Raw genomic sequence first — 15571 nt, forward strand, 5'->3', positions numbered from 1 at the left:
GAAACGTGCGAGTCCGCCCGATACGAAGGAAGAATAACAAAGCTTGTTTCTTCCTAGCCGGTAATATGAAAATCCAGGTCACCAAGCCGGCGGCGGCGGAATCGGCCTTGGTCTGTCACTACGGACAACAACGCCGAGTTCCTCTTTTTTCCGTCTTTCTGAAAAAGCACGACGACAGTTCGATCGGGAGCGCAAAGTCAATTACGCAACGTCCGCAGGACGCGCGCTCGCGCGCGCGCGTGTGTGTGTGTGTGTCAATGAATAGATTTTATTATTTCGTCACAATTGTCGCTCGTTTCGACAGTATTTGTCGAATTATTGCTTCGTTTAAGTCCGTCCGCGTAATTTTAATGAAGCCCGTCGCGATCACGCTGGCCGAACCGCGAGCGGACCGACTTACAGATCAACGTATGTATGTCGAGCCAACAGCCATCGTTCGCAGCAGCCCCGCTTAATACAACTGCCACTGATAATTTCGTCCGGTCTGACGCGGCATCGACGAATTCATTTCCACGGGAATGCGGCGTCGGTGGAAGCGCTCGAACGACGGCGAGTTACGAGTGACGGACGTGTTAACATTCGCTCAATCAGTCGACCGGCTCATCGACGAACCGGCGGTCGTATTTGGCACTAAATTGTAACAGGAACTTTTTTGCAAGCCGCTCCTACGCGGGTTCTTCGACGGGAGCCGTTGAGCCATTGAGATCAAGACCGTGACCGGTGCGAAGATAAATTTTCAAACCAACACACAAACGGGATAACAACGTTACAAAGGGGATGAAAAATTCAATATCATATCGCGAATTTCTTTGTACGATCGAGTTTTAATGCGTTCGGACGTGTCTGCAGGATATCTGCGTGGATACAGAGTGTATCTCGGAACTGTCGTCGTCCTGAATTTCCACGGGGAACATCCCGACGTCATTGACGTTGCCGAGGACACGTTACGTCAAATATTCTCCACAAAGAAGAGAGTCGACGTAATGTCACGGAGGATCGTCCGAACGGATCCCCGAGAGTGTATTCTCGATCGTTTCGCGGAGAAACTGGTGCGTTCGGGGACGAGCGAATCCTCGGCTCGCTGCGAACGATTCTCATCCGCGTCGACTCGTCGCGGCGGAGCACCAGGTCAGCGGGTGCGATCCAGGCCGAAGCACTCGCTCCAAAATTTGTCCATCGTGTGATAGAGGTGGGGGGACACGCGCAAGAGAGCGTGCACCTCGTCCGTGTACGTGACCTGTTCAAATAGGATGTCCCGTCGCTCCAGCGACTTGGCGAGCGCCATCGCCTGCTGATAATGCACGTTGTCGTCCTCGGTACCGTGTATCAGCATGTACTTCTTGCCGCGTATCCCTCGCACTCGTCGCGAGATATCCGTGGCGTTGTAGCCGGCTAGGTTGTCGTCCACGGTTGGCAACCCCATGAACCGCTCTGTGTAAATGGAGTCTGTAACGAACCGGACAGCAACTCTGAGGAGAATGTTAAGCCGGAATCAGGCGAATCGACGAGATTCCATTCGAGCGTACGCACGCGTACCACGACGACCTGTCCAAATGTATCTCGGAGAACGTGCTCTCTTGCTTGAGTCGAACATTCTAGTTCTACGTTAAGTCTTCAAAGGTCTCCTATCGCGTTTTTTTCATGCTACGAATGGGAAGTTGTTTCCGTTTTCTTCGTTGAAAAGTTAACGTAGAATTTCAGATTTCCTCTCAGGAGCCTAAACTCCCCTTTGCAGCGTCAAAGAAGCACTATCAGGGCTCCTTCGATTCTACAAATGGGAAGTCATTTCCGTTTTCTCCGCATTAAAGACTTAATGTAGAGCCGAGTAAACTTAATGTCGGGCCAAGATTTCGACTCGGGTATGGTCTAAGTTTTATCCGGTCTCGAGTCGCGGTTAACTCGCGACGAATTTACTTTTGGCACCGATATCGAAGAAACTGCGGAAGTGCTCGTAGCGATATCGAGAAACGGAATGATGGATTTGAGGGGGAAAATTTGAAGAAGGGAATAGGTGGAGATTATTTACGACCAGATCCGATGACCTTACGTCGCGTGTACGACCGATCTAAATGGTGAATTACCGTAATAGATCCAAGAAGTTACGGGCGCGACTGAAATGCCGCACTTGAACACGGATTCTACGTCCGTCGCGAGAACCATACCGGTGGTGAACCCACCGTAACTCCAGCCCCATATACCGGTCCTGTCCGGGTCGATCCAGCTGTACCGTTCCTGTAGAATCCTGAAAAGTAACGGGGGAAATTTTTCACAATATTTTAGACAACCAATTAAGGCTGAACTAATTAACTAACAACTCGTTCGGATTCTGGGAGGGAAGTTATTAGAAATATTAATAATTGAGATACGAAGTTGGTTTGACGCGGAAGGTAGATTTCAGTGATTGTAGATGTCGAGGGCCTAATAAGATCTAAACGGACTGGTCGCGAACGAATTAAAAGGCATCTTCGGCGATGCGCGTTACTACTCACTTGGTAACAGCGATCGTGTCTTCGACCTCGACGGTTCCTATGCGCCTGTATATCTCGAACAGCATCTTACTGCCCTTGAAGGCTGATCCTCGTCCGTCGATCCACGCGTAAATGACGCGTTTGTTGGTCGTCATGTAATGCTCGTATCCGAACTTAGCTACGTCGACGATCCTGGCACTGTTCGGGCCGCCGTAACTGTGTGACCGAAATTACAGGAAATTCTCGGTGACATAAAAGTGGCATAAAAGTGACATTCGGGCGTAAGGAAGCGGAGAATGCTGGCGATCTCGTGACCTTCTAAATCAGTTTCCTCAAAAGCGAAGACTCGGGCGCGAAAAGAATTTCATTTCATACGTTTGACTTCTTTTCTTTTTTTTTTTCACGTAGAATCGTTCGCGTGGAATTTTTTCGCTAAGAACCGTTCCGTGCGCAAAGTAACGCGACTAATTGAAAAGTAGCTGTCGTGAGAATAGTTTTTATCGACTTTGATATTACACCGATGTTCGATATTATCGAACTTCGCGCTACGAACGTTCGGTGTGAATTTCTAAGTAGGTAAGAAGCCCGATACGTCACAAATGTTTCTTAAGAGGCAGCAAGCACGGGGGTGAGGGAGGGTCGTTAAAGGTGATACGAATCGATCGACGCGAAAGCACTGTCGGTATGAATCGGTCGAACAAACAGACTTCATCCATGATGGCTCTAATTTTAAATGTAGATTGCGAATCCCTTCGCGTGCCGATCAATCATAGTACACGCCGGTATAATTACGTCGCAGTTGCCATTAGCGATGTACACGGCAAACGTTGCCGTGGATAAACATTTCATGTACACCCTAATCTCGCTTTCGCAGGAGAGACATCGCTTTCCTCGAGGCTATCGTCACGCGACATCGGAACTTTTCCGAGTTCAAGCGTCAACGTGGAAATTCGCCAATTCCGAGTGAGGAGATTTATGCATTGAAATTTACGGTGAAATTACACGTCTGTTCTTTTTCGTTGAACTAATATGCACTTGTGGAACTTAAAAAGAGACGGATATACAAGATTAAGACTTGGTGGACGAAAGAACAGACATTTCCCCTACCGTCTGCCAATCGTTATTTATATAACGTACGATGTATCTCTTATTCTTACGAGACGATATTCTCGATATACAGTGGTAATTCAAGTTACCTTCGTTTGGCGACTTTCGGAGGAATTTGAATCTACTCACACGTATACCAGCATGGGGTACGATTCCGTCTCGTCGAAGTCCGGCGGCAGGAATAACCTGACTCTGGAATCATAGCCGTTCACGGTCACGTTGAAATCTCTCTGCAACGGCATCAATTTCTTCGACAGCATGTCCCTTATCAATTTGTTATCTTCCCACGTCGTGATTCGCCGATGGTTCTCGTCGTGTATGGTCACCGCGAGTAAATCGGGACCGGAGCAGCTGAGAGCGTAATGCGACATCCGGCTTGAAAAAGACGCGTACGCGTAGGCACATTTGTTCCCTGCAACGTTTAAATCGCCGGAGCTTGAACCACGCGACAGGCCGTAAAGCACACTCTTGCCCGCGATAAAATTTATTCGCGCCGCCCTCCTCCTCCTCGCTGCTTCCTCGCTCACGTCTCGAGGTAGCTCTGTCGCGCGTTTGGCGATTTTCCACTTTCATTTCCCGATGCGTGCGTACGTAATGTCGGGACGTACTTTTACGTGAAATTCGCCCCGCGTTATATTGCTAACCCCGAGCCGAGAAACGGAAGGCATAAATCCCGGCACTTTCTACTTTTCAGATAGATCGAAATAAATTCCGGCCGGCGTCATATTTTCACGGATATAGGGTGCACCCGGTCGAATCGACCGAGCGTATCGGATCCCCCCTATGTAGATGTAGATTTTTTTCCGGCGCAAATAGTTGAACGAATTAATCTTCCTCGTGATAGCGCTCGATCTGGGAGCGCAGCTGCCGGCCGATAGCCGAAAAACTCAGCGCGAAAAGTAATATTTCAGTCTCTCTCGCTCTTTATGCCTTCGACGTTGCGCATTAAGTCGATTCCCCCGAATCTTCTTGCATAGCAACGAGGAGATAAGTTTGCGTGCGAAGTTTAGGGCGGAAAAAATTTGAATATTCTTATTTGAATTCACCGGGACTCTGCATCTCGCGCGCGCGCGCGCGCGCGTGACGCTCTGCGAAAATACGAGGGGGTAGAAAATTGCGTCGATTTTCGAGTGTCCCGTAGATCACGTCACCATCGCGCTCGTGACTCCGAATTTCGCGTAAATTTCCCCGCAAGTTCCCCCGCCAGCGCTGTACATGCGCGATTGGTGTCATTATTCTTCTTTTTTTTTTTTAACGATAAGAACACAACGGTATACTACGCGTTAACCTTCCGGTAGATCTTTCCGTTTTAATTGGAATGCGTACATATCGCCTGGATGAAGTTGCGAATCGCCGTCGACGATGCGGCTCTGAAATTTTTCCGCCGCCTACGACGGGACGCCGTTTACATAAGCGTCGCCGTCGCTTATACTCGTGTTACCGGTTTCCTCATGCGACGAGTTAGGGAAGAATTTCGGTGAACAAACAGTCGGGCATTAAAAGTCGAGAGGTTCTTGTGTCTCGCTTATACGTAAGTATAAAATATTCCCGCGAGGCGTCGTGTTTTAAACCGAATATTCCGACGTCGGCGTTCTCGCGAAACCGAGTTACCGTGTCTGCGCACGATGTGCCTACTCGTCATGACAAACTGATGAAAAGTGCCATACCCCCCCCCCTACCTCCCCCTTTCTCTCTCTCTCTCTTTCTCTCCGCACGTATTCGCAATGCTCGTGATTTCGAGGACTCACCTTCCGGCGTATGCTGCTCGCAGGATATGCAAGTCGGGTTCTGGCTCGCGTCCAGAGCCACCGAATACAAATTCCTCCGGCTTGGCTCGCCCGGTGCCGTAGCGAAGTAGTAAACTCGGCCTCTGCGCGAATCGACGGCCTGGATCGAGTGCACCTCGGAGGGACCGGGCGTGAGATCCACTCGCGAAGTGAACCGGCCGTCGTCGCACTCGTATCTGAAGATGCGACGCGGACGGGATTAGGGGAAGAGGATGATGGCGAGAAGAATTTCGAGTAAACTCTCTCGGACGTATATCCGACCGGAGAGTTATCGACGTCGTGCACTTATCGCGAAATCGCGCCGGAGACGCTCGATTCCGCGCGCAACCGGACGATTCCCGGGGAAATACGCGATTTCCCGAGTTCGCGACTGCGCGCGGATAGATCCGCTCGAGTCTTCCGCTTCTCACCTCACTATGTGCCGGAACTTCCCGGCGCTCGTGCCGGAATCCTCTTGGCGTAGGAGCAACGCGTAATTGCCGACTTTCACAGGGCTGTTCGGCTGAAGCCAGCCTTCCCTCTCCTCGTCGTACCAAACAAGCTTAGCGGTGCCCTGCGCATCGTACATCACCAGCTGGGATTGATTCTGCACGCGGTTCGTCCACGTTGCGGTCACGTGCGTCAGGTTCCACCAGCTCACGGTATACAGGATGTTGTCGCTGCGATCGAGATTCGGAAATTAGGGGAAGACGTTAACCACGTGAAAATTCTCACGGAAACTACTTACCTGCCGACCACGTGGACGGGCGCTTCTAACGTGACCGCCTCCGACGATGGATCGGTCAGATCGATCACCGACAAGGACACTATCGGATTCGGCGTGCCCACCTGCGAAATTCATCCGAGAGATGACGGAATAACGTTATCGATGCACACGGTATTGTAAATTGCGCGATATCGCGAGACTCGGGAGGACGGTATGCCGATAACGTGTGATTGAATAATTGGACGTCGCGCCGGAATTAATCGCTCGTTGTCTGGCGTAACGACGGTGTTTAAACCGGGAGAAAGAGAGAGAGAGAGAGAGAGGGAGTCAACAGTTGGAATTAAGGGCCGAAAAGATAAAAGAGCCACCTCGGTTTGTCGCCGGTGTTCTCCCGAGAGACGGAAATCTAACAAAAACGCGGGAAATAGTCGCGGCTTTTCCCACGGAAAGCCGCTCTTGCACCGCCGGTGCACTTCGACAATTGGATTACCCGCACGTGTCGACACGGCACGCGGGGAAAATGGAGATCCACTGTAGAGTAAGCTCGAGTTAAACGAGAGAACTACGGTCCTTTCAGCGTTGTCACGGCGGTAACCGATTTCGCCGAGCGGCCGGCCGATTACAGTCGCGTGCCCCGTACCGTCCAAAATATCTATTATACAGGGTGCAATCCGCGAATAAATCGACGAACCTCGCCAGCATACTTGGGAGATTATGCTCAACAAAAACTGTTATATAAACAATGGATCGATTCAGTTCCGTTATCGAGATAATGGCCCTCACAGCCACCCGATCTATCCTCTTCAGATCTTTTTCCATGGGGTCGCACAGAATCGAGGGTGTACTTAAATGGAAAACATATGAGAAGCTGATAATAAGCATCAATGAAGCCGCTGTTAGTATTAGCAATGATCTTGCCGATGTTGCAATTTCACACAATTTTTAAATAATTAAGCAAATGTTAAGCTAACTTGAACGCCTCCGATTATTTGCGGTTTATATCAATGCATCTTCCATATCTCGATAACGGAGCTGAACTTACCCATTGTTTGTATAATATTTTTTGTTCAGAAGGACTCCCCGAATATACTGGCGAAATGTTGTCGGTTTATTCACGGAACACTCTGTATTTATATCGAGTATCCGAATTTAGAGGCGCTGTCTGCAAGCCAAGATCTCTCTCTCTCTCTCTCTCTTTCTCTCTCTCTCTCTCTCTCTCTCACCTTGGGATACTTGAGCTTCACTTGCGTGGGGTATTGGTCCCTAAGAGAACCGGGCACGCCGTAATGGGAATACTCCATATCCCTCACTTGAGTGTCGTTGAAGGTTGCGAAGGCCAGATACCGTCCATGCGGCGAATGCCACATCGCGGTCGACGAAGCGTATACTTCCTCTGTGATCAACATATTATCGCGATTATTCGCGATTCATTCGCTCGTTGTTCGACGTGGACGAGTGTATCACGCGACATGTCCCGCGGTCTCGAGAGCGCCGTTACGTCGAGATGCCTTTACCTTCATACACCCAGTCTGAAATTCCGTTGAACACAATTCCGGATTTGCCGCTCTTCGTCAGTCTTCGCACTATGCTCTTGCCGTCCTTGAAAACCGCGTGATAAATGTCGTTATTGCGAACGTAGACCAATCCGTTGCCGTTCGGCAACCACTTCGCCAGCAAGACACGGGATTCGTTCGCGACCTTTTCGAACGTGCTGCAAAATAGTAGCAAGTGAAATGTCACGTCGAAATTGTTTGCATTAATAGTTAATCAAGATGAAAAATTCGACATTTCGCGACGCGACTTCTTCGTAAAGGTTATACCTCGGGAATAGTAGGATGTTTGTTTACGTTTATTCGATGAAGATGTGAGAGAGCGTTATAGCGTAAAATTCGAATAATTATTTGTCACGCGTGACCCAATTAGATTCCGATGTGTCAGGGGGAAAATCTAAGATCAGTTTTTATCACGAAATGATAATTCAATCACGTCCATAGTGTTATCTGGGCTGTGTGCCGCGCATGCTTTCGCAATCAAATGTATTATGAAGCCGTTAATATTATCGATAATACGTGCGTGAACATAAAAACTTAAATAAACTTACCCCCGTTTCACGTCATACACCACGATACTCATGATCTTCGAGTGCCTGAACACCTGTAAAAAGAAAACTTCGCCTTTATTTTCCGCTCGTGTTTACAGCGAGCGAAAAATTGTTATTATTATCAGGTAATAGATCACTCACGTGTTTGACGTTGTAAGTAAAGAGAATGTTCTGTTTGTCGGGTGAGAAAGTTCCCGAACCGAATTTGTATTCCAGCTGAAACAACGTTAACGAGTCGATGCCTATCGAAAATATCGGTTACGTGAATCTGGGACTCTTGGCTCGTCGGGATATCGATTTTACTCTGCGAACGATCAAAACATCGTTTTCGGTGCAAATTGTTACGAGTAGTTTTCGCCCCGAAAATGTCGAAAGTGTGAAATAACTCATCGTAAAATGGCGTTTACACGACTCGCAGAATTAACGCGTTATTTGAACTCCCGCCGTGATCTCTCTACGGTGACGAAGTATCGCTCGCAGATCGAAGTCCCGCGAATCAAATTAATATCCACTTCGCGATAAATCGCATAGGCGTGAAACGTGTGTGCATCCTCACCGGTAAGTTCTTCCCGTCGAACATCGTTGTCGTCTCCCCGGTCATTACGTTGTACTTGGTGATATCGCCGAGAATCGTGTTCTCCATTAAGATTTCATCGTCGGAGATCCACGTGCCGTTGAAGCCGAACGGTGTGTAGAAGTGGAAATAAATCTCCTCCAAGAGGAACGGCTTTTTTACATCGGAATCCTTGTAAACGGGAACATCGATGCTGCTTTCGTCGACGCGCGAGACTATGCAGATGGATAAATCGCGAAATATGTGAATGACTCGCGCGAAATCGGCGGTGCTCGTATTTCAAAATCAACAACGGGTAAAGTGAAATTTGATGAGATTACAGATTTTCCAATTATTGATTACGTGAGTACGGATCGTTCCGCGTTAGATAATTCGGGGATTGGTGATTAAGCGCGAACAAACCTGTTCGTGTTTGCCCGATGACGAACAGACAGCTGAACAGCGCCAAAAGTGGGAGAACCTGAAAGGATTTGATGTTGTGTCAAATGCACGGTGTTGCCGACGTAATTGTCAGTCCTTACATTGTCCGCGTTGTACGCGGCTATCTTCCTCTTATCGCGATCGTATCCGTACGGGTCCGGAACTTTGAGAGTAGGAGGGAGCGTAATGGATAAGGAGATTCGAAAATAGCGTATGACAGCGAGAAGAGCGACGAGAAGGATCGACAAGCGTGGACGGGAATGTCGCGAACGTGACATCGGGGAATGATTCGGCGAAGGTACTGAAAATGCCTCGATAATGGCCCGAGCCAAGGCCGAAGACCGATAAAAAGTCACTGAAATTACTGTCGTCGCGGAAACTTCCAATTACGCTCGTAAAGCACCTTTTCGCGCACTGTTCTTGCTCCTCGGTCCGACGTCCGGTGAAAAGTTCCGCCGCTCAGGGAGATATTGTCATTTCTTCTAGCCTATAAACATTATCTTTATCGGAAGCGACATCATTTTCTATTTCTTTTACCTCCGAGACTTCGCGTCCGCGGCTGAGAAACGGTCGAGCGATTCCTATTAAGAAAAGGCGGCGCTCCCTCCGTCCGACTTCTTTCCGCGAACTAACTAATGAGAACGGTCGACGTAACTAATTAATTCGAGAGGTTAGAGCTCCTCCTTAGAAATCACGATCCTATCCTTCGGAGAGAGGCGCAAGGTAACACGGGTTGGTCGAAAGTAGAGTCAGCTGTCACCGAGCGATCCGGACTGAAATCGCTTCTTAACCGAAGGATCGATCTTAAAAATGACTTATCGCTGCGATAGGCTAATATTTCGAGCGCGTCGTCCCACCGTAACACACGGAAATATCCAATGATGGGCGAAAGAGTGCGTGACTCCGTAAGAGCTGAGGCGAGAGGCGATAAATCGAGGCAGTTCTGACCCTCGAAACTTTTCCATCGATGGCGCGCGCACATCCGCGCACGAAGAGTGCTCTCACGAACTTATCGATTCGATATGTCGGGACGTTGCGCCCGTCCCATGAATGAAATCGAAACAGAAGCAAGTCAGATAAAAGCCTTTCCGGATGGAAGATCGAGAGTTCCGACAAGTCGATACTTATTCTCGCAGCTGGCCCTTTTAAGCGCATCGCGGGGGCGAATCGACGCGAAGTTGGGGAAGGTGCGCAGGGTGGCCGGACGAACTCTGTACGGCTCTCCGGGCTTCCTTTTTAGAATCCTTAGAATCACAAACTCCGCGGTGGGAAAAATCCGACGCGAATACGTGTCGCGTATTGGGGATGGCCCCCGGAGTTTACGCGATCCGCGGCCGTGATCGATGAGAAAATACTCGTCGCGTGCTTGGAACGGTACGTATGCTTTAAGGTTATACGGTGACCCGTGCTAAATGATGTAATATGCAGCGGTAGTTTCGCAGCGATAAAGCAGCGGTTAGTGGTAATGAGCGAGGTTGTCGCGCTTTTATCGCGAGGTCGCCGCGAGGGAATCACGCGGATCGCCCTTTACGAAAATAAAGCAGTTCGCAAGATTTCGACTGGACATCGATCGATTCCGCAGCCGGCGCTAAATCTATCGCTATCCGCAGACGAATGTGGATATTTATTTATGAGCGGTGTCGAGTTAATTTTCAATCGGCGAGCGGTGTAAATCTTTCTAAGAAGTTCAATCGAATCGACGAGACACCGGGATGCACGGTCCGCGTCGTGTTATTATTATTATTATTATATATGTGCTGTACTACTGCTACTATTATCTGGACGGAGAGTCGCACGATTTTTCGCCTCATACATAACGCATAAGGTTGAAAATTCCAGAGGCGACTCCAGTTACAATGGTAGAATCATAATGGCTCTAATTATAATAATTTTCTTTAAGAACGACTTCTGTTTGAAATTCACCGGGGGAAGGAGATCATTTTAATTGGGTCTAAATGAGTCTAAACACGGGTATCTCTGTTCGATTTTAATATTAATATATATTAATATATTAAGAACACCTGTTAGTCGTGTATTATTAAATATACGTCCGGACGTACGTTTAACACGTTGACTGCCGGGCTGAAAAAGTGCTACACACATTCAAGTAATATTTATATAACACATTAGTTACCGGTCACGTGAGGATGTGTTGATAGTTAGTCGAACGTGTGACTGGCTACTAATACATCACCCCGCACCCCGCGCTGGCACTTGATTGGCTCTGTAACGTTGACGCCGTATCACGCGCTGGCGCGAGATCGGCAGCGAAAGTGTTAATGCACGACTAACGGGTATCTTTCACCAACAAAGAATATTGATATTAACTATATTAATGTGCTCAGACTCTTATAAGCCTGATTGAAAGGATCTTCTTTGTTAACAATAGCTCCGACCATATGTGCGCATACGAGATGCTAAAAGTCGTGTGATAACGGAAAGTTTCAACTTAGCATATACGACGCCGATTGTACAGTCTGCAAGAACCCGTTGATAAGTCGACGGCCACATAAAATCGTTCACGTAAGGTCACGCTGTCTTCATTGCTGCGCGAGAAACGAACGAAATTTTCTCCCTAAGATCCGGAAAAAAAAACGAAACGAAGTTACCCCGGCGGAGACACCGCTTCGAAGTTCTCTCTCGTCGCTCCGCGAATTCGCTCGTCCCGCGCGAGTGTGTCGCGAAAAATGATCGAGAAAGAATAAAAGGGAAGAAAGGAGAGAGAGAGAGAGAGAGAGAGAGAGAAAAGCAAAGGAGACGCGTGGGAAAATTCCGACGGAATCGGTGTGCCGTTCGATCACGTACCGTGTGTCCTGCCATGTGGATCACCGTCGGGCCGATTCGTGGATCGCGAGCTCCGGGGACGATGTTCGAAAATACCGCTGCAGCGCGACGCCTCGCCGATCCCGCGAGTACGTCCGACAGAGACTAATATATCGCGTGCTTTCTCGGCGTGTTCGTAGTAGCAGCGGTAGCAGGTGCTCCCACCTCCTTCGACAAATCCAGGGCATACTCATGCGTGAGCGCGTATCTTCCGTCGTGTCACGCCTCTTCTTCTTCTTTATTAATTCACTTGACTATCTGCCGAAGTCGCTTGTTCGACACGCGCGCCGATAAGACGATCCTCTCTTCTCTCGAGGGCGTCGGGAAGTCAGATCTGTGCGAAGCTTCTGCTCCCCCCTCCCCCCCTCATCGGAAAACGGGTAAATCCGGAAAAGCGAGCCGGGCTCATTTGTCATGCAAATTGTCAATTCGTGAAAGTGCAATTTTGCGTCGTGGATGAGAGTTAAAGTGATAACTACGAGGAATGATATTCGGCCGACGTATAGGCATCCTCCGTTAATGGAAACGTGATAACTGAAATTATGAATTATCATCCGCATCGGTGTTTTCGCCTCGGTTTCACCGCTGTACTCCGTGGATCGCCGTGTACACGGAAATCGCGCAGATAAGAGCATCAGCTGACTTTTTCCTATATGCGCTTCGCATTTACGCGCGTGCACGCCGATAAATGTTATTGTTATGGATAATTCGTGACGCAGGTGTAGACGGAAGTTTGATCGAATCTTTCTCTTCCTGAAACGTCACGCGCGCTGATGGGCGCGCGTAATAACAATCGCGTCGTAAAAGTCGCGAGTCGTAACGAAAAGTCGCGATTGGCGACGATACGACGGAATAAATCCCGGCTCGGTGTTACCATTATCAAGGCTGTCTTTTATTTAACTATATGCGCACGATAAATGACGATTACCAACGTCGTGCAGCCGTGAGATAAGAAACTGGCGCGCACGCTATCCGGATAAAACGCGATGTGTGTGCACGCCGGCTGAGATAGATAAGAATTAGATGAATCTCATCGATACCGGTAGCCGCTTCCTCGGTAAACAGTTGCCAGAAATTCAACCGACCGAAGTGAGCGCGCGCCGAGCATAAATTATCGCACAATTACGAGAGAGTTAGCCGGCCGGGGCGAAATGTATCCAGAGCAACGCGGTTTTGCGCTTTCGCGCCATTTTTCGCGCACGCGAAGATAATTCAACGCGCCCGTATGCGGTATTTTTCGGCGAATATTTGCAATCTAAATAAAACTACCGGCGGCGGGAAATTTTTCAACGACCACCATCCCCCGCTTGTCGCGAAATACCGTTTCGAAATATATTGTTATCGCGCCAGCCGCGCACCATTTCAATACCGTGACGTCGGGGGACACGCGAAACACCGGTGTCTGATCGGATTCGATTTCCCTTTAATCTTTTCACAATAAAACCTCCCACAATAAAGACGTCGAGCGTATTTTTCGCTGCCTCCGAGAGAAACCGTATTCCTATCGGACGGAGGGAGGAGACTCGTGACTCCGATTCTCGGGGCAGCAACGTCATTGAAATCAATTCCGAGCGCGCACAGTTCGGAGAGATCCGTCCTTTTTTGTTAATTATTTTTAACGATTCGTCGCGAAAGCCCGACGACGACGTTTCACTTGGTCGCGTCCTTGTCCTTCACCTACATAATCATATTTCAATCAGTCTCGGTCGTCGTATTTCTTCTCGCTATTTACGAGCGCTTGTCGCGTCTTTCGGCACGAGCGCATCTTTCGCGCTCGGTGAGGGGGGAAGGGGGGGGGCACGATCGCGGTGGCGATCGCGGCTCGCATGGGTTTTCAGGCAGGTCAATGCCGTAGCCTTCTAGGCATCAGGGAAAAGAAGTATCCGAGACCTTCCTGCGCGATGCCGACGCGATTATCATCATTTCGCGGCGTCGCGCGTGACACACTTTACGAGAGGAGGAAGAATTGCTGTCATCATCGTCATCATCATCGCCGTCCGTCCGTCGTCTTCGCCGCCGCCGCAGTCACCTCGTCGCACGTGGGTCATCATCGAATTCTCAGCTCGGCAGCAATCAGCCAATCTGATTCGATTGTAAGGTCGTCCGCGCTTCTCGTATTACCGGCGGTTAAGCGAAGGAAACGTGCGGAAAATCGCGACCCCGTGAATATACATGAGGCGGTACGCGAGAAGAGATCTCGGAACTATTATGCGTGAATCACTCGCAGAGGATGTCTTCGGGCGGCTCATCCGAGGGAGGAGTCAAATATACATTCGACACTTGTTCGCGAGATTGATACGAATTAGACGTTTCTTTTCTCTCGCGTCTCTTTCCGCTTCTCTCCATTTCTCCGTCTTGTCGCGTATTTATTTCAAGTATTTCGCCTGTATTCACGCTTCATCGTCTTCCCTCGACACTCTATTTGCATATATTACTTTGTACATTGCATATAGGGTGTCCGCCGCTAAGTGGAATATCCGTCGTATAATGTTAGTAGATTAGGTCACTGTGAACGAAAAAGTCCTCTACCGTTTTGCAAATAATTTTTGAGTTATTAATCAACGAAGCTCCCACACACGGCAGTTTTCAATAGTTTTTGCTCACTTTGACCTAAACTACAAGTTTGACGGACGTTCCACTTAACGATGGACACCCTGTATAATTATATTTATGTTTCGCGAAAGATAATCATATTTTCCTTTATCTTACAGAAATCCGAGTCCCGTGAGGAATTAGTTGGAAAAGGCAGGACGGAAAACGGAACGTTGATAAGCACGGAGAAGCGATTGCGGTAAACGACTCTTGTGCCGTTCGGCGGCGTAATCTTCGCCAGTGGTCGCGAATTTCCTCCTCGACGGTTTCGGCCTTTCCGTCTGTGTCGGGATCTGCGCTTCTTCACTTTGTTGACGTTCCCCGGCGTTATATCTCTCGGGGAAGTACGATGCCATTTTTCAACGACGCCGGAGCATCGCGGAATCCCCGAGATGGAATTACTGACGGGTGATTTCATCACGTTGCCGCGGCGGTAGATTGAAGTTAGTCGCCATCTCGCCTTAATGACACGAAATACGGGAACGCGAGCTTAAGTTACCTACCGTTAAGCCTGGCGTGTGCCTTAACGTGTGCCTACCAGAGGCTAACCGGCCACCGTCTTTCATTCTTTAATTCGCGTCACTTGCCAGTAGATGGCTCCTGAAATACAGTGAAAAATTCTCCACGAGGAAAACATCAATATGTTTACACGCGGTAGTCAACATTGTTCCCCCGTCACGTTGGTAAAACGATATAAAAGAGTACGCGAGATCTTAATTTAAAATCTAATTTTATTATAAATTATCAATGGCGCGCGCCATGTGAAAGAGAGGAAGGCACGTAGAGCGGTTGACCTTCTCTTCGTCCCACGTCCGCACTCATGGAATCATTTCCGTACCACTTAAAAAAGATACCCCGGGGTCTTAAAAGATAAAAGCATCCTGCGGAAAGAGAGTATTCGATAATAACGTTAACGGCATTAATAATCCCGAGCGAGATCTCCCTTCCGCTCTCGCGCTTCAATTCGCTTCCACTCCCCCCCCCCCCCGGGCA

General features: G+C 48.8%; 1 protein-coding gene across 2 annotated transcripts; it reads right to left on the reverse strand.

Annotated features, from left to right (window-relative positions):
* Positions 1 to 248: 248 nt before the first annotated feature.
* On the reverse strand, positions 249 to 15541 carry LOC106746725 (venom dipeptidyl peptidase 4). 2 transcript variants are annotated; one of them, XM_014623603.1, is made up of 14 exons: positions 11969 to 15541; positions 9146 to 9203; positions 8726 to 8958; positions 8311 to 8385; positions 8170 to 8222; positions 7583 to 7779; positions 7292 to 7461; positions 6090 to 6190; positions 5773 to 6021; positions 5324 to 5538; positions 3705 to 3987; positions 2490 to 2684; positions 2082 to 2242; positions 249 to 1446 (listed from the first exon to the last, which is right to left on the reverse strand). In XM_014623603.1, the coding sequence occupies exons 1-14, from the start codon at positions 11981 to 11983 to the stop codon at positions 1130 to 1132; spliced, it is 2322 nt and encodes a 773-aa protein (XP_014479089.1). In that variant the 5' UTR covers positions 11984 to 15541; the 3' UTR covers positions 249 to 1129. The 2 variants fall into 2 exon arrangements, with proteins under 2 accessions (XP_014479089.1, XP_014479088.1); XM_014623602.1 differs by lacking the exon at positions 11969 to 15541 and adding an exon at positions 9265 to 9599.
* Between the last annotated feature and the right edge of the window lie 30 nt (positions 15542 to 15571).

Source organism: Dinoponera quadriceps, unplaced genomic scaffold, assembly GCF_001313825.1.
Source record: "Dinoponera quadriceps isolate SergipeBrazil2010 unplaced genomic scaffold, ASM131382v1 scaffold1565, whole genome shotgun sequence".
NCBI lineage: Eukaryota > Metazoa > Arthropoda > Insecta > Hymenoptera > Formicidae > Dinoponera > Dinoponera quadriceps.